The sequence below is a fragment of the Acanthochromis polyacanthus genome, chromosome 12 (genome assembly GCF_021347895.1).
Source record: "Acanthochromis polyacanthus isolate Apoly-LR-REF ecotype Palm Island chromosome 12, KAUST_Apoly_ChrSc, whole genome shotgun sequence".
Lineage (NCBI taxonomy): Eukaryota > Metazoa > Chordata > Actinopteri > Pomacentridae > Acanthochromis > Acanthochromis polyacanthus.
In genome coordinates this window covers 16,569,917-16,594,496 of record NC_067124.1, presented here as the reverse complement: position 1 = coordinate 16,594,496, position 24,580 = coordinate 16,569,917, and the positions used below count along the sequence as shown (strand labels likewise).

Below are 24,580 nucleotides of genomic sequence, written 5' to 3'. Positions count from 1 at the left end.
GTCAACCTGATCAATTCACTTGGACATTTGGTCTGGTCTAATTTGACTGATTCACTGTGTCCACTCAGCTGTTAAAAACCGGCATGTACAGCGCAGCGCTCCTTCCATACATACATACCGCAGAGGTCATACATGTATGCATAGACTGTTGCACGGCCGTGACCATCGGTATGTGTATGTATGTAAAGCGTGTTTTCGGCGTGTGGTTGTAGAGATGCACAGTGTGGTCTGGAGGCGGTAACACGGAGTTGACAGAGGGCTGCAGAGATTCAGGGCGAGGTGCCAATGAAGTCGAGTAGAAATGTGTGTTCACGCACACACACACCTTGTCGTCTGATCTTAGGGGACATCTGCTGTGGTCCGAGTCACTGGCAGCGAGCGCTTGGTTGGGCTCCACGGCAACCGCATCGCATAATCCCATCCCATCTCATCCCGCCCAGCGCGACGTGATTGGCCTGTTCCCCCTGGGGCGCCGTGGCGACGGTTCAAGCTGCTGACTCGCTGTGTCAGCTATGGCTGCGAGTCTGTGGGCAGAGGAGCGACTCGCTCATTAAAGGAGCGTTTGGTTGGATTTTGGCAAAAGACGGTGTGAATTATGCAGACGCACCTCTGCCGCCCATGTGTCTGGATGTGCAGCGAGGCAAGTGTGAGGTCTTCATGAATAACAAGCTCCTCTAAAGGCACACTTTCTCACTTCACCGAGTCTTCAAAGTTTCTGTTATTTACCAGCATCGTGATTTTCTGCCCTACCTGAATCTATCTGGCTTTGAGCTCTGTTTACGTCAGAGAAGACATTTGCACTAGCGTGGATGTGATTCCTCTATGATGAAGGTTAAAGGTCAGTGAACTGACATGCACACTGGAAATGTGCATTCAGGAACCAACAATGAAAGTGCAGTTATATCTGAGATTTTGGCTTTTATAGTGATTTTTTTGTCCTTGTTTATTGGACAAATTGAATCAAATTCAATGAACGTGCAGACTTGCTGGGCTAATAACACTGATTCTGATTTTTAAGCAATCGTGAGCAATGCATAAAGCTCTGACTAGTCAAAATAATCACACCCCACTTTCATTTCTGCCTCCATCTCTCCACCATCTTTAGCTTTCCTCCATCCCTCCTCCCCTCTTTCATGCGACACTGTAATCTGGCTTTGAACTGACTCGTCTACCTTCACAGCTCCCTCTCCCTTCGCTGAAGAATACAGAGTCTGAATTAAAACACAACTGACAGTTTGCATCCAGTTCTGGTGCTCCTCCTCCGTCCTCCTCCCACCGTTCCTCCCCTCCCTCCCGCTCTCACTCCAACTGTCAGGAGGCTTCATTATTAAAGATTCATGGCAGAGTCTGGGCAGCTCCTCCAAAAGCTTTTGTCAGACAGACAGAGTGTCTCAAGTCTCGCTGCCACTAACTGGAGGTGACGTGAAGTAGATCCACATGCACACACGGAAACACGTTTTCCTTGTGGTGTGTTGCGTTATTTTACTCTGTGTGCAGCTCTTTTTGATTCAAATTGTCCTAACTAAAGAAATGTATAACACATCTTTTATTTCCAACAAAAAGTAATTGTAGAACACCTCAGCCGGCCGTATTCTTCCTAATGGCTGCTCCATACTAAAATATGTGAGGGATATTGATGATATTTGACAGTTAGCATGGTTTTATAAGTTGCCAGTTTTGGTTGAGCTGTGTTTTTGTCGTAGTGGGTCATTGTGACCCGTTTTCTGACAGTAACTATGAATTTCTTGTGATATTTTAAATCACATTGTGTGTTCCTCATGCCTTATCCAAAACCTGACACGAGGGCTACACTGGTTTACTCGTGCTGGGTTGAGTATTCGGGGTTAGCATTGTAGGAGATAAACTAATCTCGAACCAATCAGTTCTTCCCTGAGTATAAAACCCAAGCTATGATTCCAGACTCTATTTATTGTTATTATCATACTATGACAAAACAAAATTTGGATTCAGTACAAAAAATGCTATCAAAAACCATGTCGAACAACTTTATTGGGCTATTTTGATCAAAGTCTAATTTGCTGGATTTGTTTCAGAGCTTTCAGCTGCATCTTGTGGTCTTTGTTAGCTAATAGAAGTATGAGAATGTATTTTTTTCTGTTCACAGTGATATAATTAACTGGATACACTCATAAAACTGAACCTATCTTTACTGGTAGTGCCCTTTTAATGACACACGTGAAACACATCTTTTACAACATTTAGAATACAGTGGAAATGCACCATCTTTACTCTCCAAATTTTCAAGTTGTGGGAAGCTCAAGGTTGTGTGTCATTTAGTTCCTAAAGTTGAAAAACACTCCAAGAAAAATGCACTTAATAGATTCAAAGTTAAACTTTTTTTTTTTTTTTGATTTTTGGTATTTTTCCAACCATTTCCGATTAAAATGTATTAACTGAACTGAGAAATTTCTTTTAATTCAGCACGTGTAAAACAAATGTCGATTTGTCCCTATGCAGAATTATTGGTCCAAAATTTGGAAAAAAAATCCTACTTCTGTTTAGTTATCGGACATACACTGAACTAACATTTATTATCTGCATTTTGCACCCTCTGATTTAATGTGAGTTAATTCCACTTTCTTCTGGAAAATTTTGGCGGAAATAGGTAACATGCCACTGAGAGTAAACAAGAAACCTTCACAGGCGTCCTATTGTGAAACTACCCATTACTGATGGAGACCTATCTGCTACTTGTTGGGCTTCGCAGTGATGTGTAGTAGCTCTTTTCATCTTCCTACAGATAATAGAAAATCCTGCCGCAGCCTCTCCTTTTTCATTCACCCTCTTCACTATTTTTATGGCTTCTGTTTGAAGAATGTGGACTTTGCTATTCATACAGCAGGAGAAGAGCTGCATAGAATTTGAAGGCACTTGTCATTTGATACAGGATACAGACAGGCTTTATCCCTGAAGGCCACTGATTGGTGTGTGTGTGCATTTCAACTCCATTAAGCCTTTATATTTCCATTAATGGCTCAGAAAAACAGATGTACTGTTAGTGAAAATTGCTTTTTTGAATACTCAGACTAAAGAAATTTTACGGTGAAGTTACCATTTAACATGCAGACAAACTCTTGCAGGTAGGAGCCATTTGTCATGAAGAGGTCAGTCCAGAACGATCAAAGTTTAAGGCTGACCCAGCCGAGAAGTAAAGTCGCACAAGGCATTAATTAAGCTCCTCATCTGTGTTTTTCTCTCTGCGTTTGTTTGTACAGAAAAGCCACAGAACAGCAGAAAAAGGTGGTAGTAGCAGGATGTGTTCCCCAAGCCCAGCCGAGAATGGAGTACCTCAAAGGTCTGAGCATCATCGGGGTATGTATATTTCATACATACATCTGTGTACTCAGCTTGTTCAATTTCCCCTTGGATGTGGAAAAAACAATATTACATGTATCAGTGGTTTTGCACAGATTCTTTCTGGAGTAGAAATGCTGGTAGAGATCTGTCAATATTGCACAGATTTTATCTATATTGCACAAGATTTTTTCCTTAGTACAAAAATGCTGATATTGCACAGTTATTTTGTGTTTATGCAGTATTTACTGTATGTCTGCATGCATGCCATTTTTTGTTTGTGTAGTTGATTTGAGTTAACAGAGGAAACCACAGCTAATGTAAAACAGAATCAGAAGCATGCAGATATGACAACCGGAGGGAACAAGCATCCTCTTTTATTTATATATGTGTATATATGTGTATATATATATATATATATATATATATATATATATGTATACAATCTATGTAAGAAACAGCAGGTTTTTGGGCTAGTAATTTTGGTTATTTTAAATGAAGCTACTAGTATGTTTTAATTATCACCCTCTGGCATTGGTGGGAGTGCATAACTGATAGAATCAGAGGGAGTATAAAGGTTTCTCAAGTCTGCCATTATTTAACAGCTCAGTAAAGTGTTTGTCATTGAATTAGTTATTAGAAATCATATTTAAACTCCTACTTGAAATACTTGCATAAATATTTGAAATTTTAATTACAATTTTGACTTACCACAATTAAATGAACATGTTTGACTGCAATAAAAACAGTCCATTTAAATATAATCACCTGGTTTCATTTTGAGTAAATCTGATGTTAGACTGCCTCGTTTTACTCTTTGCAAAGCTGCCTTTGGTCGCAAAACTTTGTGAGTTTCCTGCACAGCAGTAACTGAACGAGGAGACTAGAGGCTTCTCTGTGCACAGCCGGCTAGCTAGTTCCTTTAGCATTCAGGGAACATCTGCAAATTTCCTATTATCAAGCAAATGTTCAGCAAGTGATGATGAACAATTTGACCTTAATTGTGCAGTCTTATTAGCCTAGCCGCGCTAGACAACCCACGGCAACGAATTTAATTCTCTGCCAGGGAGGGTCTAGTTACCCTCCATAAGGCTCGAGGCTGGATTCTCCTAAAACTGGCCGGACCAATCACCATGAAGTGTAGAGTCAGAAGGCGGGCGTAACGAAGTGACGACAGAGGCGCGACGATTCTGACAGAAACAACCGGCGCACAATAAACAGTTATCTTTCGACTCAGCTTTGGCCACAGCCCTTAAAGATTTGAAGCTAAAATTCAACTTGAAAGATAAACAAAGGATGGCAATGAAGTGTTTCATTGAGAAGAAAGACGTATTTGGACTTATGCCGACAGGATATGGCAAATCCTTAATTTTCCCGTTGGCTCCGCGGCTCCGCTGGTTGGGAAGCTAATGGGACTTATCCACACAATCCGCCGGTGCTCTCGGAACCACGTCAGCCTATTCGTTGCGTTGATTGGTTGTATACCTACCCAATTGCTGCAGAGGGATTTGATAGACAACCTTTTAGCCCGCCTCCCTCCCTGTCGAGCTTCCCTAGACCCTTGTGCCGTCAGAAACATGGGATCTGGCATGGCTAGGCTACAGTCTTATGTTAAATATGTCTGATATTTCAAACGAGGAATTTGCAGTTTGCAGTACAACCATGTCTCTACCAGGCATAAAAATTGAATGCTAAGGAGCTAGTTGGTCTTTTTGGACGTATCATTTATTCATGCATTCTTTTGTTCACTCCATCCTCACCAAGAACCACAATTTGCCTTCTAAATCACCCCAAAAAACTGCGATCTTAATTTGACATAATGCAGAATTTATTTGCCTGTGTATAAAAACAAACTGCCTTGTTGAAAACGGGAATGAAATGACAAACATCCACTGTTGATTGCTGCCACTGTCTTATGAGTAATGGGTTGGAGGCGGCTCAAATGTTATGTGAAATATCCTATATCATAAATAATGTTATTCCATCCGAGTAAACATGCCAGTGTGTAACGTAATTACATTCCAATAAAGTGACATGTATGTATAATATAATTACATTCAGATAAACAGGCTTGTATATCTAATAGCCTTCAGGGGGAAGCACACACAGCTGCAAGTTTACCACTGCTGGTCCCTCCATTGTCGTGACTCCATTGGATTATGCATTGATACACGTGGACAAACATGCATATGCACGCATTGGCGCGCACACTAATGGATGTATACATGCTTGAGGAGGCACATATACAGTAACAAGCACAGACAGAGGTATATGAGGATGTATGTCCTCCCCTTGTGTATCCTTGGAAGTTCCAATCAGCCACGTAATGACAGTGGCAGTTGGTGGGTTATGCAAATCACATGCAAATCACCAGTTAAAATTTGTGTATAGTGATTGCACTAATGGCTAGATAAGGGGTGCAGTTTAAAAAACAACAAAGAGTGCCTCCTGTTGAATTCATTTTGTTTATTTGACCTGTGTGTGCGCTTTTATGCCTGTGTCTCTGTTGTGTTTGTACTGTTCCGTGAATGACAATGTGTGTTTTGTGTGTTTTATGTGTGAGGTACAGGCAGTCACGCAAGCCTGCAGTGTAGACTTGTCACATCTTGTGTCTGACACAAACCGACACACACAGAGGCTCACGTTAGGACAGCAGAGTTGTAAGCTTGAGATGCCACACATCAGTATTTTCAGGATGCAGTACGTGCTCGATTTCTCAAACTTCTATGCACTTCACATGACTACTTGTGGCAAATTTTCTTTATTACAAAACACAAATTGATAATTCATCATCGATGCATATACAGAACATTTTATTTAACCAGTAAGCCTGGAAATTACATAAACAAGCATGAATTTGAACTATTTCTGTGTTGTACTAAAAAGTGCCATGTCCAAAATGATTCTTACCCCTTAAAACTGTTTGCAGGGTGACCCATTTGGAAACAAAGTTCAACTGCAGTGTCTATTTCAGTTGGGGGTGCATGAATTCACTCTTATTTTACCCATTTTTGTTATAGCATAATAAAACAACTTAAAAGCATAGTATGTGCCGAGTGCAATAACTCAGAAGAAAATTAATAGAACCATAAGGTACAGGTATGCTGGAGCATAACTTCAAAATGCCATCAGTGTCGGATTTCAAAACTCTTGATAGTAAAGTATCTGACAGTTTTAATTTTTTTAAACATCAAAAAGTACTATGAGGCAACATTTACTGGCCAGTTTGAGGAACCTTCATAAGCATGAATGAAGATACATTTCAGAAGATACCAGTGTAACCAGTTGGTGGAAACGTTCACAACTTTGTATAAGAAACAAACATGAACATGTCGAAATATGTTTGGTTTACACTAATCTGATACTCTCCTGAATATATATGTGGTACGGATTTATTGAAATAACATATTATTTGGATTTTTCTAAACTTTTGGGTCACCCTGTACGTTTGTTGAGAAAAAGCAGATTTCGTACCATTTTAGGTAATACCTGCCTTGTTCTACAGCACTCTAATAAATCACAATAAACTGAACAGCTCAAAAAGTAGTTCCATTTTTAGTCAGTTGTGAGTTATGGTTAAAACCAGAAAGCTGCATGAGGTTGCTGTTAGGATCCATCACTGACAAAAAGTTGAGTATTATGTTTACTTATATGACAGGAAAAGGCTATTAGGCCAAATAGAAAGGTTTTTAAGTGCAAGTGGCCACAGTGCAAAGTGTGATCAAAAAGTATAGGGCGTTCCACACTCTAAAAGTTGAAAGTACGTAGTGGGAAGCCTATTGAGTCCCCTGCAGCAGCAAGAAATGGTAGTGCAACTGGCTAAAAAGAATCTCAGGATCACCATCAAGAACATCTCGATGAATTAGACCAGTTCTGGTAGCATCATCTCCAGCAGACACTGAACAAGGCTGATCTCTATAGATGCCAACCAAAAAAGACTTTCCAAGACAGACGCACAAAAGCTCATCTTGTCGAGGCTCGAACTGCACCTGGACAAAGAATAAAGTGTTTTGTTGTCAGTTTTATGCTCACATGATTTAAAAATGGAATTGTTTGGACACAGAGATGTGGTGTTCATTTGTAGAAAGAAAGGAGAATCAATCATCTCCAAGGACACCAGTTAAGCTCGGTGGTGGGAATGTGATGCTTTGGAGGCCAAACAACCTCATCAAAGTTAACAGCATCATGAGAACTGAGGAAGATGTTACGATTCTAGAGGAAACCATCAGAAACCATCAGAAAGACTGCAGAAAAACTTGACCTTGGGCACTATTTAACCGTCCAACAACATGATAATCTGTAACATGCAGCCAAAGTGGTGAAGAAATAGTTAAAAGAAAACAGTCTGAACATTTTGGAATCCATGAAGAAACTGTGGAGGAAACTGGAGACCAGAGTGACGGAAGGAAGCCTTCAGGAAAGAGGAGTGGTGCAAATCCCAGTGGAGACTCTCTTAGGCAATTATCAGGACTGTTTAATTGCTTCAGTGGCAAATAAACACTTCACCATTGATTCCGGAGAAAATACATGAATGAATCTGGACAGCAGTTTCAGTAAAACCTTTGAAGCCAGAGGAAAGATATTGCTCAAACAAGGATTCACTGTAGATCAAAACTTGGTATAGATTATCTTAGACTTTGACTTTATTCTTTGGGTTTTCTTACAATGTAAATCTAGAAGAGGTTTTGTCTTTACAAGGTGAATTTCTTTCAGATTCCTAATTCAGGGGCAAAACTTTTTCTTCCCCTGTAGTTTTGTCTGCAAAGCACATCTAAAATGTTTTTTCCTTGGCTAGAAATAGCCTCAGTAAATGAGCATATCCTTGGTGTGCAGTGGCTGTTCTGTACATCCAACATACAAACAATCCACTTGTCAGTGACAAGGTGGAAATGATTTATCAAAGACTAATCTCATCATTTTTTACAAATGCATTTCTTTGAAGGCTAAATCTGCTGAAAATATGTTTTTTCTGCATATTGTGTTTAATTTTTGACTCAAACAATATTCCATGAATACAAAAGCAGGATTTGAAACAGCCAGAGCTGAAAATCTGAATTAATAGCTAAAATGTAGAGATACCTGACCCTTACTGTAAGTAGGGACGCCCGCTGCTGCTCTGAATGAACCCAGATTGCCTCGCTATTACAAGGAAATGGGTTTTATTTCGGTGTGTAACATGCATGTAAGTGCTGCCTGCAAAGCACAGTGTGCTGTCGTGTGTGAGTGCGTTTGAAAGGAGGTTTATTCTGAGTAATGGGCCAGGAGGCATTGAGAGCCGGTGCTGTGTGCTGCAGCGTGGACCTCAAAGAATGGAGAAAGTGTACGGATTAGAGTTGGATGGGATGCTGGGAGGAATGAAAGGAGAAAGAATGGCAGCAGAAATGATTAAGTTCATTCCCCCCATTTCTTCAGTTCGGTCCAAGCCTTTCGGTCCATTTTGGTCATTCATGTCTCCATTGTCTTCACAGTATCTCTGCATGATGGCAGTCCAGCTCTTATTAGTCTGTGCCCACTGCGGTCTTGCTTATTTTCTTCACGTGAATTAATAGTGATTTTTTCAGAATACTCCTTGGAAGAACTGCAGGATATTTTTCCATAATAGCTCTCATGCATTATACTAATGTGGCTTTAGTTATTCCTTGTATTGTTACTGGTATGATTATCTGCTGCTCTCTGAATATCTTTCTTATTTTGCCTTTTGGTTTTCATTCGTAAAATCCCGCCAACACACGATACACAAGCTGTTGCACCTCCATACACACTCAGTGGCATTTAGGAAATCCATACTGGCGTCTGGAGAAAAGCTCAGTGTGATCGTATCTTCTTGCACTTGTTTGTCCGTGTGCTTCTTGTGTATATTTACATGCCCGCCTTGTTTAAACACGGATAAGTGTGTGCGAGCTTGTGTCTCATCAATACGAGGCTTTTGTTTGACTGCGTGGACTCGGTTCGTCTGCATCAATAAACTTTCCCCCCGTGTGTCTGTCTGCATTTCAGGTCCAGCAGATTGATCGAGTGGTGGAAGTAGTGGACGAGGCTGTTAAAGGTATTTAAACAAACACACACACACACGAGCAATTGTGTGAGCGAGTGAGCAGCAAAGCATTGATCAGGGAATGAATGAATGAATGAGAGGACTTCCATTGTTGGAACAGGAAATTAAATTTTTCAGCTTTTGTTGCCTGAATGGATCATTTTCAAGTGCCGAGAATGACTTTACTGTTGAGTCTGAATGTATCGCATAGCTTAAGAGCAACAGAGAAGTGATTAATAGTGGTTGTTAATTGGTCTTTTTTTGTCTATATTAGACAGGCAGACAGGAAAGTAGGGAGAAGACTGGGGGGGAAAGACCTGTAGCAAAGTGGCCATAAGATAGAGTTAAACCTAACATAAAACATATGATTGAGTCACTAAAGAACTGATGGTAAATTTCATGACCGAAGTTGAGCTGTTTTTTATTCTAGGGGTTTAGCTGGACGTGTGTTTAAAAGCGGAGTCCTCGTGTTGCTTTTGGATTCTGTCTGAGCTGCTTGTGAAGTGGAAGCTCTCTGACGGCCTCACATGGCAGTGATTAGGTCATCCATTTAAACAGTTAGCGAAGCGGCGCACTTAGCTGTTTAATGAAGGTCAGAGAGAGTTTACAGTGTGAGAGTGTCCAGTCAAGCTGTCATACACCCCCAGCTGTTCTCTAATAAAGAACAGATTGACTTTACACTGCGTGTGTGTGTGTGTGTGTGTGTGTGTGTGTGTGTGTGTGTGTGTGTGTGTGTGTGTGTGGTTTGCACTGCAGGCTTCGTTCTAATGAAGGACAGCTGAACTAAGGCTTAATTTTACAATGTGTCATCAACCCTAAATCGTCTGGCGATGCACAAACTCACATTCACACATGCACACTGTGACTTTTATTCCCTCTTTCTTCTCTGTGATTTGCTCATTCTTTCCCTTTTCCTTCCATTTCCTCCTTTCACTCTTTCCTCTGCATCTTTTGATCTGTTTTTTTCCCCCCTCCTTTCCTCCCTCCTCCTCCCACTGTCGCCCCCTCCATAGAAACTAATTTCGCCGGTATCATTACAGTTCTTTATGACCTCGTATAAACTGAGAGCTGTTATTTCGTCTCGGAAGCCTAGGCATAAACCTTTAAGCCATGAGATTTGCCTTTCGTAATGGCTACTAAAATACTTACTTGAGTGAACTGCTAATAGATGCAGGTCTTTGCGGTGCCAGAATTGCTTGCAGGTCTGTTTTCCACATGACAAGAGTACTGCGATGTTTTTATGAAGTTGCTTCCGGAGGTGTGAGAGTTTTTACTCCATCTGAACTGAACATCTGCCAGTCCATAAGGATAACTCACTACTGTGAAACCGCTTTTAATCATACTGCATCTCTGTAATATAAAGCTCCAGTTACTACCTGTTGTAAATGACAGAGCATATTTTTATCCTTTACTGTTATCTCAGGTTGACTTAGTGAGTGTGCACTCACTTAATTTATACACTGTCATCCATTACAGTTACTGCACGGCCTTGTGTTGAGTGTTATTGTGCAGTGTCAGTGATTTGCTGGTAGTTGTTTTTATCGTCATCACAAGCTTCAGTATCCAAGTCCATTTTTTCCAGATGTTAATTCTCTGGCTAACAACAAACACAGCTTTGACTATAGTTTCTATTCCAAGCTCTTATGACACCCATGGATGCACATTTTTACAAGAGCATCATTCCAAGTGATGGTCAACAAGCAAAACCACAAGAACAAATAGTTTTTTCAAGAGTAAATGTAGAGAAACTGTAGAAATCAGAAGCCCAAACAAAGGCTTGAAAACGCTTTTAGCAATATTTTCTCTCCTATCACAGATCTCTGATCTATTTCTTTTTTTATAGGGCTGTTTTGATGTCTTTGTTTCTTTATTGCCTTCTAATATTGATCTTCTCTCACTGAGAAGATAGCCTCAGATGATGCTTTCTCACCTGATATTCTTTTATCATTTAGAAACAGTTTAGATTTAGTGTGTGTGTCACATAGAAAGGCAGAGCAGTGAAGGTTAGACAGGCTAATATATGTGTTTAGCTTCAGATCAGAGGCTATGTTGCGACAGTATAACCTCATGAACCTTATTTCACCGTATAAATAAACTGTTTGCCCTTATTCGTGCTGAAAAAATGAAATATGGAGATGTAGCTGAACAGATCGAGACAGACGAGAGGAGGAAGAAACACTAAGAAACAAGTTTCACATGCAGACAGGTGGCAAATACAAAAAAATAAAAGAAATGAAGAAACACAACACATGCAGTAGCTTCCATACATGTGCACTAAGATACCAAATCAATATCATAAATTCCGAAAATGTCTCTTTTTTGGTTTTTGTTTTTTCTGGTTTTTTTTGTTGTTTTGATAGAGAACCAAACGTCACATTGCAAACAGTGTTACAGACTGTTTGGCGTAAATGGAGAAAATACCTCAAACTTGTATAAGCAGCTCAAAGACAGACATGTGGGTCTATCTACAGGATTTAATGTAATAGATTTTTTAGTTATTACTTGTGTCAACTTGCGTAAACTTGGAAAAGACCAAAATTAGTTAAACTCAAAGAGGAAAACAGCAAACAATTTTTATCTGTCTTCCGATGTCCTCGTCAAATAGCAGGCTTTTACTCTCTAACATGTGATCTCCAGAGTTAAATTCACCATATAGGCTAACAAAACAAACATCCATTTTTGTATTTTTATTTAATTTTTTTTACATAGAACTGCAATTACGTGTAGCAACTACTCTTTGTCTACTTTTATTTCCGTATGAGGAGGATGCTCAAAAGTCTTTCCAAAGAATGAAAAATATGACAAAAAAAATCACTGCTCACAACTTCACACCACTGTTTTTTGTAATATAACAATTTTTTCATCTATTTATTGTACATTTTCCATACATCAGGCAGCTGGTGGTCATTAAATGCTTGTGCCACCATAAGGAGTTTCAAAGTTTTTGCTGGTGGTCTCGAAACCACCAAAGTGTAGAGATTCACTGAATTTTAGTGATGTTGGTACTGATTGCCTACTTTCTGGTTTTGTCACATCTCTAATGAGCACTGCATGGTGCCAGTAAACAGTTACCATCCAGTCATACCCTGTGGACTGTTTAAAAATTCAGACCAGTTGATTCAGATTTTGCATCAAGATGGCTAAAGACTCAGTGTTGGGGAACAGAGAGGCAGGAGCTTCAGCTGCAAACACTGCTCAACTGGTTGAAGTCTTAATGGAACTAAAGTGGCATTTGGATTGGAATCCATAGGAATGACATGAGTAAACAAAATTGGAAACTCAACGACACAGGAGGGATATTACAGTAGGTTTACAGTGCATACACATCTCATTACAAAGATAAATGCACAATTGAGAGTTTGGTGGTACAGAAATCATAGACACTGGACTACAAAGATGTGGATAAAAGTAGCATGGTCACATCCTCCACCATGTTCAAGACCAGTTCATGTGTCATGTACTTCAAGAGAACCGACAGTTCTGTAGGGATTTGATGTCTCTGTTATTGGGTCATGTTTTTGGCTTCGTTCGTCTGGTTCCATTGTCCTCTTAGAGAAAAGGGTCGCTGCAGACCAACACAAAGGTTTCCTGAGTGATCACATTTAATCCTACAATGAAACCTTGTTATCCTGATGGAAGTGCCTCATCCAGGATAACAGTAACCCCATGCATGGGCCAGACGGGTCACTGGATGGTTTGATGAGTATGAAAATGATGTCAATCAAATGCAATGGCACTTTTAGATCCAACAGGTTTGGGCGATTTTGGACCGAGAGCCCTCCCCACCACCGCCATCATCATCATCATCTACCTCTAGAGTTCCAGAGAGATGCTGAGATGTTTTATAGGCTGCAATTACTGTCTTACTAAGACACTGTATGTTGTTTTTTTTCCTTTAAATCATGTTTTAAGTCAACTGAAAATGTTCTGAGTAATGTTTTTTTAACGTTGGTGACAAAAGAAAGCTTCTTGTCAGGCATCAAAGTCTTATGTATGACTTTTAAGGGAAGCACTTACTCGTCCGTTTACATTGAGGCACATTCAGGAACATTTGTAGTAACACATTTATCGCCGATGTGAAATATTTCTCATGAAAACTGACTTGACTTGCGCTTTTTCAAAGTCAATCATACATTTATATTAATCAGATGCATTGAAAGGATAAATGACAAACATTGAAGCCTTGCTGTCCCCCCTCAGTGCCAACCCCCCCCCCCCCACACACACACACACACACACAAAAAAATACCTCCTGCTGCTTTACAATCAAACCAGAGAGCACAAGAGCCTCCACTTAAGAGACATCAGACACAGGTCAACAGGTCATCCTTTTAGCTTTCTGCCTCTCTCATCTGGCCGTCCTATACATCTTCCATCCGTGATGTAGTTTTTTTCTATCATCATCCACCTTTCCATCCATCTGTCCTTCCTCCTTCTCCCCAACATGTTTTAATGGGCGGATAGAAGGATTTATGTCGGCTTGTACTTATGAAGGAGAGAAAAGAGCAAAGCCCGACGGTGAAAAAGTGCAGGACGGAAAAGAGCAGGGCAGTCTGTGACAAGAAATTGTGGTGTAAGCCGATGTGTGTCTATGTGGCGTCGCCCATCGCAGCGGTTGGCCTCTAAACTCTGTAATTGAGATGACAAATAGGGAAGCGTTCTTTGCTTTTCTTCATGTTTTATCTCATGCTTTCCATTCATGGTCCCCTCGGCCCTGAAATTGAATTTGGCTTTGGGTACATTCCTGGAGTGAGTCCATGCTGGCACCGAGATTATTTCTTGAGTCTCGGGTGGAAGTCTCATTGACAGGGGTGCTGCACAGTTTTACAGCGAGGGATATGCGGGGAGTGGCAATTTCCATGTTTTATTACAACGGACAAGCTCATTATTTGGAAAAACATCTGGAAATCTAGCACCATACTGGTAATTGCTTTTTCCTGACAAGTCTGTGGATGCAGTTAGGTACTGGTAACTCCTATTTTCCCACCAAGTACAATGTGAGCTGGGAAAAAATGTGGAATTTCGAAAACAGATTTTGCCACAAACCTGCACCAACAGGCCTGAAGCGAAATGACATTAAAGTTGGGAATGGCTCAAATGCTTCAGGGTCCATTGTTGAACCTCATCGTGCAAGCAGTTATAGTTGATGTTACTTGTGCAAAGGTGGAAAAAAAAGATTTTAAGCCATTTTCAATTGTTTTAATCAGGTTTTGTCTACTTTTTGATGCTTGTGTACATCTTAAGTCAGCATAATTTAGTTTTTTTTTTTAACTTCAGTGTTTTGGTCGAACTTCTCATAAAATGTTTATGGCAGCAGTGAATTGTCAGGCGAATCTGCTGAAGAAAGTGGATCAACAGATGGAACTATGGTTAGAGAGGTATGATATAATTACAGCTTGTATGAGATTTGTATGCTTGAGACTATGGCCAAACGTGCTCCTTGTCCCAGCTGTTTTCCACGGGGGAAATTTTTCATTTCCTTGCTTGTACTGGGATATTAAGACCAGTCACGCCTCACCGATTGGCTCTTTGTCCTCCTCTGGGGCAGATTGTCATTTTTATCTACCAATTGATAACCACGCTTCTTGCCCTGAACCCACCCTCCCTGGAGACCCTTGTAAAGCGGATGAAAACAGGAAGACAATTCCATCCCTCAGCGCCTCCATCTTGCTCACCTCCAGCCGGCAGCCTATTAGATGTTAGAGAGGGAGTCTGCTGCATCCCATTTCCACACACCAAAGCCTGGACATTACCGGCTATTAGACTCAGGTGTGGATTCTCATTTGCTTTTCTGACGCTGTCATATCCACTAAGTAAGACTTTCACAGTTGTTGCTGGGCGCATTGATAAAAGATCTGAGGGAATTCATTTTTCGATGTAGAAAATCCCCCCTTTCCTAACTTTCCTTTATTGGTTTTATTGACTTTACACTTAAAATCAGTCAAATTTACTTCAGCTAGGAAATCATTGTTGCCCCACTGACCACTATGTGTATTAATGTTTGATTTTAATGAATTTTCATAAACATTATACTGAGATTTATTGGAATATCTAGATATTGTACAACTGAAAGCTGTATTTCTATTCTGAAAAGTTGCGTTTATAGATACAAGGCTGGATGATAGAGTTGAAAAAGGTGTCTTGTAATATTGACAAACATCATGATTTTTAGGTAAAACCAGCAATAATTTCAAAGTTAGCACAGCTATGAAAAACCCACATAAATAATTAAATAGTCACATGAACAAAAATACAAAAATAGGAAGGACTCTTTTGTTATCTAAAAGTGTTAACAGGTGTTTTATTCATGCACTCATTTCCTCTAATCAATTTCTACCTAGTTTGTATTATTTTAAGTATTTGTAAGTCAGTAAATTATGAATATTGTTGTTGGCTCACCCCCCCCCCAAACCTGCTGACTTTAAAAAAAAAAAAAAAAAAGCCATAATTCTACTATTTATCAGCCATAAACTGTAACAACACAAATAGTTGCCAGATTTTCCGCTTTCTTACAATCCTTGAACTAGTCATGTATGGCCACATTTTCCATTAAGAAAATTTACCAAATTTAAGTCCAAAATTGTGATATCTTGTCAGAAATCATGTAAATAAAGGGCAGGGTGATGTAGCTAAAAAAAAATTCTCTATTAAATGTTTTGTGGCAGTCAATTTCGACAATTGTTGATCATTTTTAAATAATTTTTTATTGAAACCAGCATTATTTTTATTATTATAATTTTAGCACAGCAACAAAACAAAAATCCATGTAAATGAAACACTTTAAGACACAGTGAATAAGAAAAGATGTAAAACCTGGAGGTGCTGGAAGATGAAGCTGCTCCAGTAGACCAGACTGGAGTCCCCAAACAGTCTCTGCATGCACACAGATGTTGATATGCAACCGAACTTTGCCTTTTTGTTTTTGCTTTATTGCATGTAATTACATGTAATGCAAACAATGTACTCTTCGCTATTGATTAGCTGTCAATCAGTGGTACATTAAGGATTGTTTTATGCACAGGTCTATGTAAATTTAGTTGTTAACTGTACGTTTGGGAGCCTGATATAGAGAAGCAAAAAGAGAGGAAGTGATCCAGCATCCAGATATTGAATTTGTCATTTTTCTGTTATTTCTTTCATCTTTTATTTGCCCAGTTTGTTCTTTGGCGCAAAGGAATTCAGGTTTAACTAACTGTTCCTTATTTTAACATTATTTCACACAAATTCTAACAATGGTGCACCATTTGTGCAACAAGAAAACTACAGAAAAACAGGTGACACTCAAGTGTAAAAAGGAGCATTTTATAAGGGGATGATTTTATTTATTTATTTTTTTTGTGTTTTCCAGGTCACTCGGTTCGTCTGTTGGGTCAAAAGAAAGATGGAGGCCGACGGCTCGGAGGAGCTCGACTGGATCTGCCCAAGATCAGGAAGAACCCTCTGATCGAAATCATCTCCATCAACACGGGGTAGGACACAGATGCACAAACAGAGAACACGACTCATAAAATATTCAGCTTTAACTGAATTCAATTTCACTGCTTTCCTGCTGTTCACGTTGACTGTGTGTGTGTGTGTTTGTGTGTGTGTGTGTGTGTGTGTGTGTGTGTGTGTGTGTGTTCTCTCTCGCTTTGCACAACCACTTAAATAAAGCCCATGTGTGCTTCTAATTTTATCAATTCACAGGGTTTGCTGTGGATGTGGGTGTGCATACAGTGATGTTTGTCATATGTAAATGCAATAGAGAGCAAACAGGTGTCTGGACGCTTTTACCAGCTTTCATTTGACTTCGATTATAAAAGCAAGTGCAAAAAAGGAAAAAAACTGATTGTCCCTCTTTTGTTGGGATGTTCTACCATTCGTTGGTACAAATCTTTATGGTAGCAAGTTCAAAGGTCGTTGTGTTTGGTTATTTTTTTACCATATAGCAGCAGCGATGCCAGTAAATCAGATTTTATGGCGTCCATAGGTATATAAATGTAGATTAGGTGCATGCAGAAATAAATACTCCACGTACAGATAGACCAGAGCACTTCTTACATGTTCAGATGCACACACATCTTCACACACATGTGCAGCTACATTTTTATGGTCTAATTTCGTGTTGTTTACAGATATGTGAGCCTCCTCCAGCCCGTGTGCTGCATCCTCAGTGGGCTAGTTAAAAAGGGTTACGGCAGACTAATTCCACTGTTGCCGGACCTCCACTGATGATAATCCATCAATCATCCTATTTCATGTCTTCCAGGTCTATACATTAATGGCTCAACTCACAAAGCACAGAAGTAAACACACAGACAAAGAGCTGCTCTTCTTTAAGAGCACAGCTTTCTCGGCTTAAATGAAGGCTCATTTGTCTTCATAGGAATGTATTCAAGACCCTTTTTTAACTAGCTGTCAGGGAAAACAAGCTTAAGCTGCTTTGAATCAGCATCAGAAAGACGTTGCATGTTCAGAAACGCATCATCTGTTTGTCTGAGGCTGCTGTGTTTACATTCGTTCTCTCCATTAAGGGGGGTTTCAGCATTTTACTGGAATTTCCATCAGTGTCCTTTAAGCTTCTGGGCTAATTGCAGCAACGTTCTTCTAGTGTAACGCAGAGACGAACCCACAAAGATGCTGCGACCTGTCATCTGACCAGTGTTTGTAGTGGCCGTATTACCAGAGTGGGTGTTTTTATGATGATTTTGGGTGCGATAGTGATGCAGTAGATTCCTGGTGATCCTTAACATTGGAGCAGTAAATAGCAATGAATGTCATCCATCAGCTTCCTTATGTTTGTTACAGGGGGACCTTTATTTTCAGAAAAGCAGATTGTAGTCTTGTAGTTCCGTCATAAGCAAAAACGTAGCTCCCATGTTATATGCCGTATATCTAACTTGTTTATCAAAAGTTAATAACCCTTTTCTGAGAATATTTTATGATCTGCATTTGTTTTAAGGTTTTTTTTTTTTATTCATCTGCTGTTCTGCTCATAGTCATTCCTGGCATCAGAATCAGAAAGACTTCATGGATCCCTGAGAGCAAATTGCTCAAGTTGCAGCTGCTCCCATTCAAGCTCTTCGAAAAATAGGGAGTAAAAAAAAAAAAGAAAATAAACATGAGTAGAAAAGTATAAATGTGAAAATGTACATTGTACTAAGAATATAAAAATTAAGTATACAGTTATAATACAATTTTGTTGCATGTGAGGTTCACGAGTGTTGTTGTCGGTTTGAGAAAATTCCAGAGAAATTAGTTTCATTCACTTATTAATATGCTTAATTTCAGCTTTATGAATGTTATGGGTGCGTGTGGTGAAAAACCAAGGATCAGTAATCCGCTACCCGCATGTTTTAACCTTTCCCACCTCCTAATCTGCTTCTTTTTAAAAAAAAAAACAAAAAAAACAAATGCCATAATTGCAACATTTATCAGAGCCACAAACTTTAAAAACAAAAATAGCTGGCATATTTTTAACTTTAAAGTTGCCCTTGAACTAATCATGTTTGGTGTGCTGTTCTGTTTGGAAAAGTACCCCAATCTAAGCTTAGAATAACATATCTTATTAATATCACTTATTAGGGTCCGAGCACCGAGGGTGCGAAGGACACGCGGTGCCAGGGCACCGACTGTCCAAGGCACCAGCGGTGCCAAGGACCCTATTGAAACCCTAGGGTTTATTATTATTATTATTATTATTATTATTATTTTTATTTTATTTTATTTTTTTTCTCCCGTAAAGTAAATTGGCTTTTTGGCGGCCTTATCATACTCCAAAACGCGTGAAATTTGGCATGCACATCAGGACTGGCGAAAAATTTGATATTTTATGGGAGTTGCGCATGTGCGTGGCAAAATGGCTCTATAGCGCCACCTGCAAACTTGAAAAAGTAGTCATTAGGCCAACTGCCACAATGTTTCATGTACAGCTACAATATTTGGTGGGCATATGCAGAACATCTGGACACACCAAAAAGTCAATTACAGCCACGCCCTAAACCCAACAGGAAGTCGGCCACCTTCAATTTGCTGTAAATTTTTCAAACTTAATCGCTCCTCGGGAAATGACTTGCCTTTTTGGCGGCCTTATCATGAACCAAAACGCGTGAAATTTGGCGTGCACATCAGGACTGGCGAAAAATTTGATATTTTATGGGAGTTGCGCATATGTGTGAAAAAATGGCTCTATAGCGCCACCTGCAAAATTGAAACAGTGGTCATTAGGCCAACTTCCACAATGTTTTATTTACAGCTACAATATTTGGTGGGCATATGCACCACATCAGGACACACCAAAAAGTCAATCACAGCCACACCCTAAACCCAACAGGAAGTCGGCCATCTTGAATTTGCTGTACATTTGTCAAAATTTATAGCTCCTAGTGGATAAGTCTGAGAGAACTGAAATTTGGCCAGTACATGCACCAGACCTTTCTGATGAAAAGTTATCAAAAACTCAACCAGAAGCCAAAAGGTGTGGCCATGGCGGAGCCTCAAACAACTGATCCTTCGCCATGAAACAGGAAGTGGTGTCTAATTCTTCTCAACATGCTCCAATCTGCCTGAAACTTTACATGTATGATGACAGTCCTGTCCTGATGTCATCCACATAGGGATATTCATTGACAGTCATAGCGCCACCTTGTGGTTTCAGGAAATAGACATCTTTTACACTTTCATGCCCTATTGTTACCCAGTTGATCATATTCACTTCAAATGCAGTGACAACAGCCTAAACACATTGATGATGCATCCCAGTGAAAATGGTGACTTGTCATCAAAGGGCGTGTCTGTGGCGGCCAAACCAATTTCGATGTTTCGCCATGAAAATTTAACGATTCATATCTCAGCTGAACAACATCCTATCTGCCTCAGACTTCACATGCTGGATACCAGGTCCAGTCTGAACACATCCACACTCATAAATTTTGAAAAAGTCATAGCGCCACCTGTTGGTAATAGTAAGTTTAAGGCCTTATATTTTCAGGTACAATGGCCCCAAACTTGGTGATATCATGCTGGAAATTGGTCAGTCGAGTCTTCACCTCTTGACAATCACACACTGTGAAGGGTGTGACATTTCATGTAACGCTGTTGCCGTAGCAACCAAATATCGCCATGAAAAACAAAGCCCTTTCTGACAGGTTAGGAATACTCCAATGCTCACAAAAATTACCACACACATCACCATTGACCCAAGGAACAACACTGTATGCATCTCGGCACTGCACATGCTATAGCGCCCCCTACAGTATTTTTAACAAACAGCCCCCCCAGCACGTTTCACCTACATCCATGAAATTTGGGAGGCTTATAGAGCACATCAGGACGCACAAACAAGCCTCTTGGAGCCATGTCCTAAACCCAACAGGAAGTCGGCCATCTTGGATTAATTGTGAGATTTTTGATGATTTTTCTCATTTTTGAGAGTTAATACCTCCTTGGGGATAATTCCAGGAGACCTGAAATTTTGTCAGTCCACACAGCAGGACTTGGTTTGGAAAAGTTATCAAAAGTTTAACCAGAAGCCAAATGGCGTGGCCATGGCGACCATTAGAGTTTTGATGCTTCGCCATGAAACAACAACTGCTGTATAACTCTCCTCTGCATGCTCCAATCTGCCTCAAACTTTCCATGTGTGATCACAATCCAATCCTGATCACATCTACAGGCCAACAGACACTCTCAGTTGCAGCGCCACCTTTTGGAGGGACAGTAAATGCTGTATATAACTGGCCTCTACATGATCAAATCAGCCTGAAACTTTTCATGAGTGATCAGAGTCCAGCCCTCATCACATCCACTGTTTGAAATACACTCTGAGTTACAGCGCCACCTGGTGGTGGATGGGCAGGAAATGCTGTATAACTAGTCTGAACATGCTCCAATCTGGCTGAAATTTTACGTGTGATTAAACTCTGGTCCAGATATGATTCAGAGGCCAGCACACACTCTCAGTCACAGCGCCACCTGGTGGACGTGCGTGGATTCGCCGACCAGCGTGGATGCGAGGACCCGTCCATCGCTGCTTGCAGCTTTAATTTCTACATGTTTTTTTTTAAAGTCACAAAAAGCAAACCTCTTATTCTGAAAAACCTGCATATTGAAATATCTTTATGGAGTAAAATATCCCAGCATTGGTGACACCAGTGGAGAAATGTTGTCCATGTTGATTTCTGTTTTGTTTTGTTTTTTGTTAATGTAAAATGGATAATTAAAGAAATAGAGCTTTCTTTTTAAGGTTTTGTTGCGCTTCGCAAAATACATTTTTGACGTATTTCTACTTCTGGTTATGCTGTTTTCCTGGAGGTGCAGGACTTTGTACTTATTTTTACCCTCTTTAATTTTCCGACATTAAACGTTAAGAACTGCTTTCTGTTAAAAAAGCATCAGTTTAAATCCAGCGAATTGTTTCCTGAAGAGTTGATTGTGTCTCAGATGTTTGTAGGCCACAGAGCTCGGTGTTCTTTATTCCAGACTAAAGCTTCTTAAACTACATTGATCTGTTAGAAAAACTCTAAATCCAACTGGTTAAGTCTGTCACTCCTTTTCAGATAAATTAATACTTCTGGCCACCAGCACATTTAGCATCTTTAACAGAAAAAGGTTGCTGCTTTCAATTTTTGGCCCTTCTGTACTCGCGTGTTTTTGATAATTGTTAGCAAATGATTTCATTCTCTGTCATTCTGTTTTGGTCACTTTCATATGTATTTTTTGCTCCATGAGCTCTCTTCTTTGTCTGTTTCTATTTTCTGTGCTTTTGTGGGCCTTCAAACCTGCATCTCAGCATTTTATTCTCATTTTTCTTCCACTTTTGTCACTGTTTTTGTGTTGTGCGTGCAGATGTCAGTCCCTCGCCAGCCGCCAGCAGGGGGTCCGCATCTGATCCAGATGATCTCGCTGTTGTTTTTCAGAAGGGTCAGACTGGCTGCGAATAAATCCCCTTGTTTTTACTCTTTTCACTGGAACTCTTTCAGTACAAACATGGATTACACAAATATTTAACTGGATGGATCGACTGTTGACCAAATCTCTCTTTTCCCCAAACAACATCTGAGCTGTGTGCTTTAGTTTGAGCCGGTCAGTCATCAGTGTCACCGCTTTCGATCCTCTTAATGCGTGTCTCAAGGAAAAGCCAGAGAAAGTGTCCTTTGTGGCCGATTTTAGATGATCTGTGGCGAATATTCCTCTGAGGTAGTGCTGACATCACTGGCGACATTTGTCAGCTGATGAAACAGAGGGATCCTTGTGCGACGCTCTGTGTGGCCGCTGTTGCCAACTCCTCAGTAAGGAAAGTCGCTGTTGGCTGTCCTAAAAGTCGCTAGAAGTCGCTAAATGACGTCATCGCCTAATTTGCATATTTCCCAGTTTGCATGTAATTGTAATCAACGTTGTAGGAGAGAGGAATAACGTTGTGGAATAGACCAAAAAGTGAATATAAAACAATCAAAATATGTTTTTGTACTAGAGGCTAAATGCTGTGGTTTATTTTAGCATGACAGTGAAGAAATATTTTCGTTTATATGGCTCCGTAAGTCTGGATGGGATCTGTAGTGACTTTGCGCATGCGCGATTCATCTATCGTCTGGCCGCAGAGTGATGTGGGTCTCCCCCTCCCCTCACTGGGACTGCTGCGGGGTTACTGGACTGACAGCCTGTGCTCTGGGAGGGGGAGAAGCTCACAGCAGCACCTGCTGCTTGTTGAAAACAGTAACTGCAGAATGAGCCGAGTTTTCCTATCAGAGTCTCCAAAACGGCAGAAAAAGTCGCTAGATTTGTCGCTAGTCGCTTTTGACAAAAAAAAGTCGCTAGGAGCTTTGAAAAGTCGCTAGATTTAGCGAGAAAGTCGCTAAGTTGGCAACACTGTGTGTGGCTCTAACATGCACAGCATCAGTGGTAGTTTTTCTCCAGCTGCTTCTGCGTCAAAGAGAACATTTGAGAGCATTAATTAGTTGAGTGTTTGGCCTTTAGCGACTCCAGTTTGTGCTGGTTTGTCTTTTGTTACAAACACATGGGACGCATTCATTTAAACTCTTGTTTTTTTTTTTTGTTTTTTTTGCTCAATGTCGAACTGATGTCATGCTTCAGTGTGTAAATCTTTGAAAAAATCTGCAATCTCAAATCATTTTTATGGCATGAAAAGGTTTACATATTTAAATGCGGTTAATAAATACCTACAGTTTTTATTACTATTAATGAGAGGCATCTGCTTTGAATTATATTTATGCTGTTCTGGAGTAAAAATAACATTTCACTTCCGTGGCATTTAGACTGACTTTTACCCTTTTAACATGTCCATATGGTGCCTTTTTGTATGCTAGATGACACATCATAAGCTATTAAAAACATGTTATTTTCTTTCACTGAAAAACAAAGATTCAGACTTCCAGGGTTTCATATGTGACAAACCAAAAGAGCCAATCATGTCAACTGGTGCTTTCAGCATCAGTCTTCTTCAGAATTGGTTTCTGGTTCGGATGTTTATCAGTCTAATAATACAACTTGCTATTATATAAAGTAGTTTTATTCAGCTTGAGTAGCGTGGTAGGTGAGCTGGTCCAGGTATTTTTCTACTTAGTTTTATTTTGTTATGGAAGCACAGCCTGCAGTTCAGATGAGTTCCACAGGAAAGTCCCTGAATTTTAGTTACACGGCGGTTGGTCACAGCTGAGTCTCTAAAATCTCCTCAGTTGCACCGAGGAATGCAGATTTGTTTTGTTGTACACTGAGTCTCATTAGAGCAAATTAGTTTTGTAAATTTTCAAATGGGACATGTGGGGAAAAAAAGAGATTTTGATGAAATATCACAATTTCAGTCTTGGATTTGGTCAGCTTTAGGGCTGCAGCTATCGATTATTTTAATAATCAGGTATTCTATCTATTTTAATGGCGATTAAACGAGTAGCCGTCAGTCTCCATCTCCATTTTGCATTCCATGCTTGGCTTGCGTGTTCCGGCATCAAAAAGCAGAAGGGAGCACGATGCGCAACAGAAATAACCATCTGGGTGGAACATGGGTGAAGATCCACGCTGTATTGTACATGTATAGTATATAGGTGATTAAAAGAACCCTCGAGGCAGAGAATTTTGCCTTGAGGCATTTTAGTAATCACATTACTACAGTTACACGGTGAATCATTTCAGCCCTAGTCAAGTGTTGGAAAGACCCATGACAGAGTTCAAAGACCGGAGAGTTGAACAGCCAGCAGTTGTTTATGTTTTTAGTTCTGATAAATGCTGAAACTTTAG

At 40.1% G+C, this 24,580-nt stretch overlaps 1 protein-coding gene across 1 annotated transcript in view; it reads left to right on the top strand.

Moving 5' to 3' along the window:
- The window catches only part of cdkal1 (CDK5 regulatory subunit associated protein 1-like 1), a 280,453-nt gene that overhangs the window by 76,126 nt on the left and 179,747 nt on the right, over positions 1-24,580 (top strand). The window contains exons 5-7 of the mRNA XM_022193047.2: positions 3,237-3,333; positions 9,313-9,361; positions 16,698-16,818. Coding sequence (XP_022048739.2) covers positions 3,237-3,333; positions 9,313-9,361; positions 16,698-16,818 — 267 coding nt within the window. The remainder of the gene's footprint in view (positions 1-3,236; positions 3,334-9,312; positions 9,362-16,697; positions 16,819-24,580) is intronic.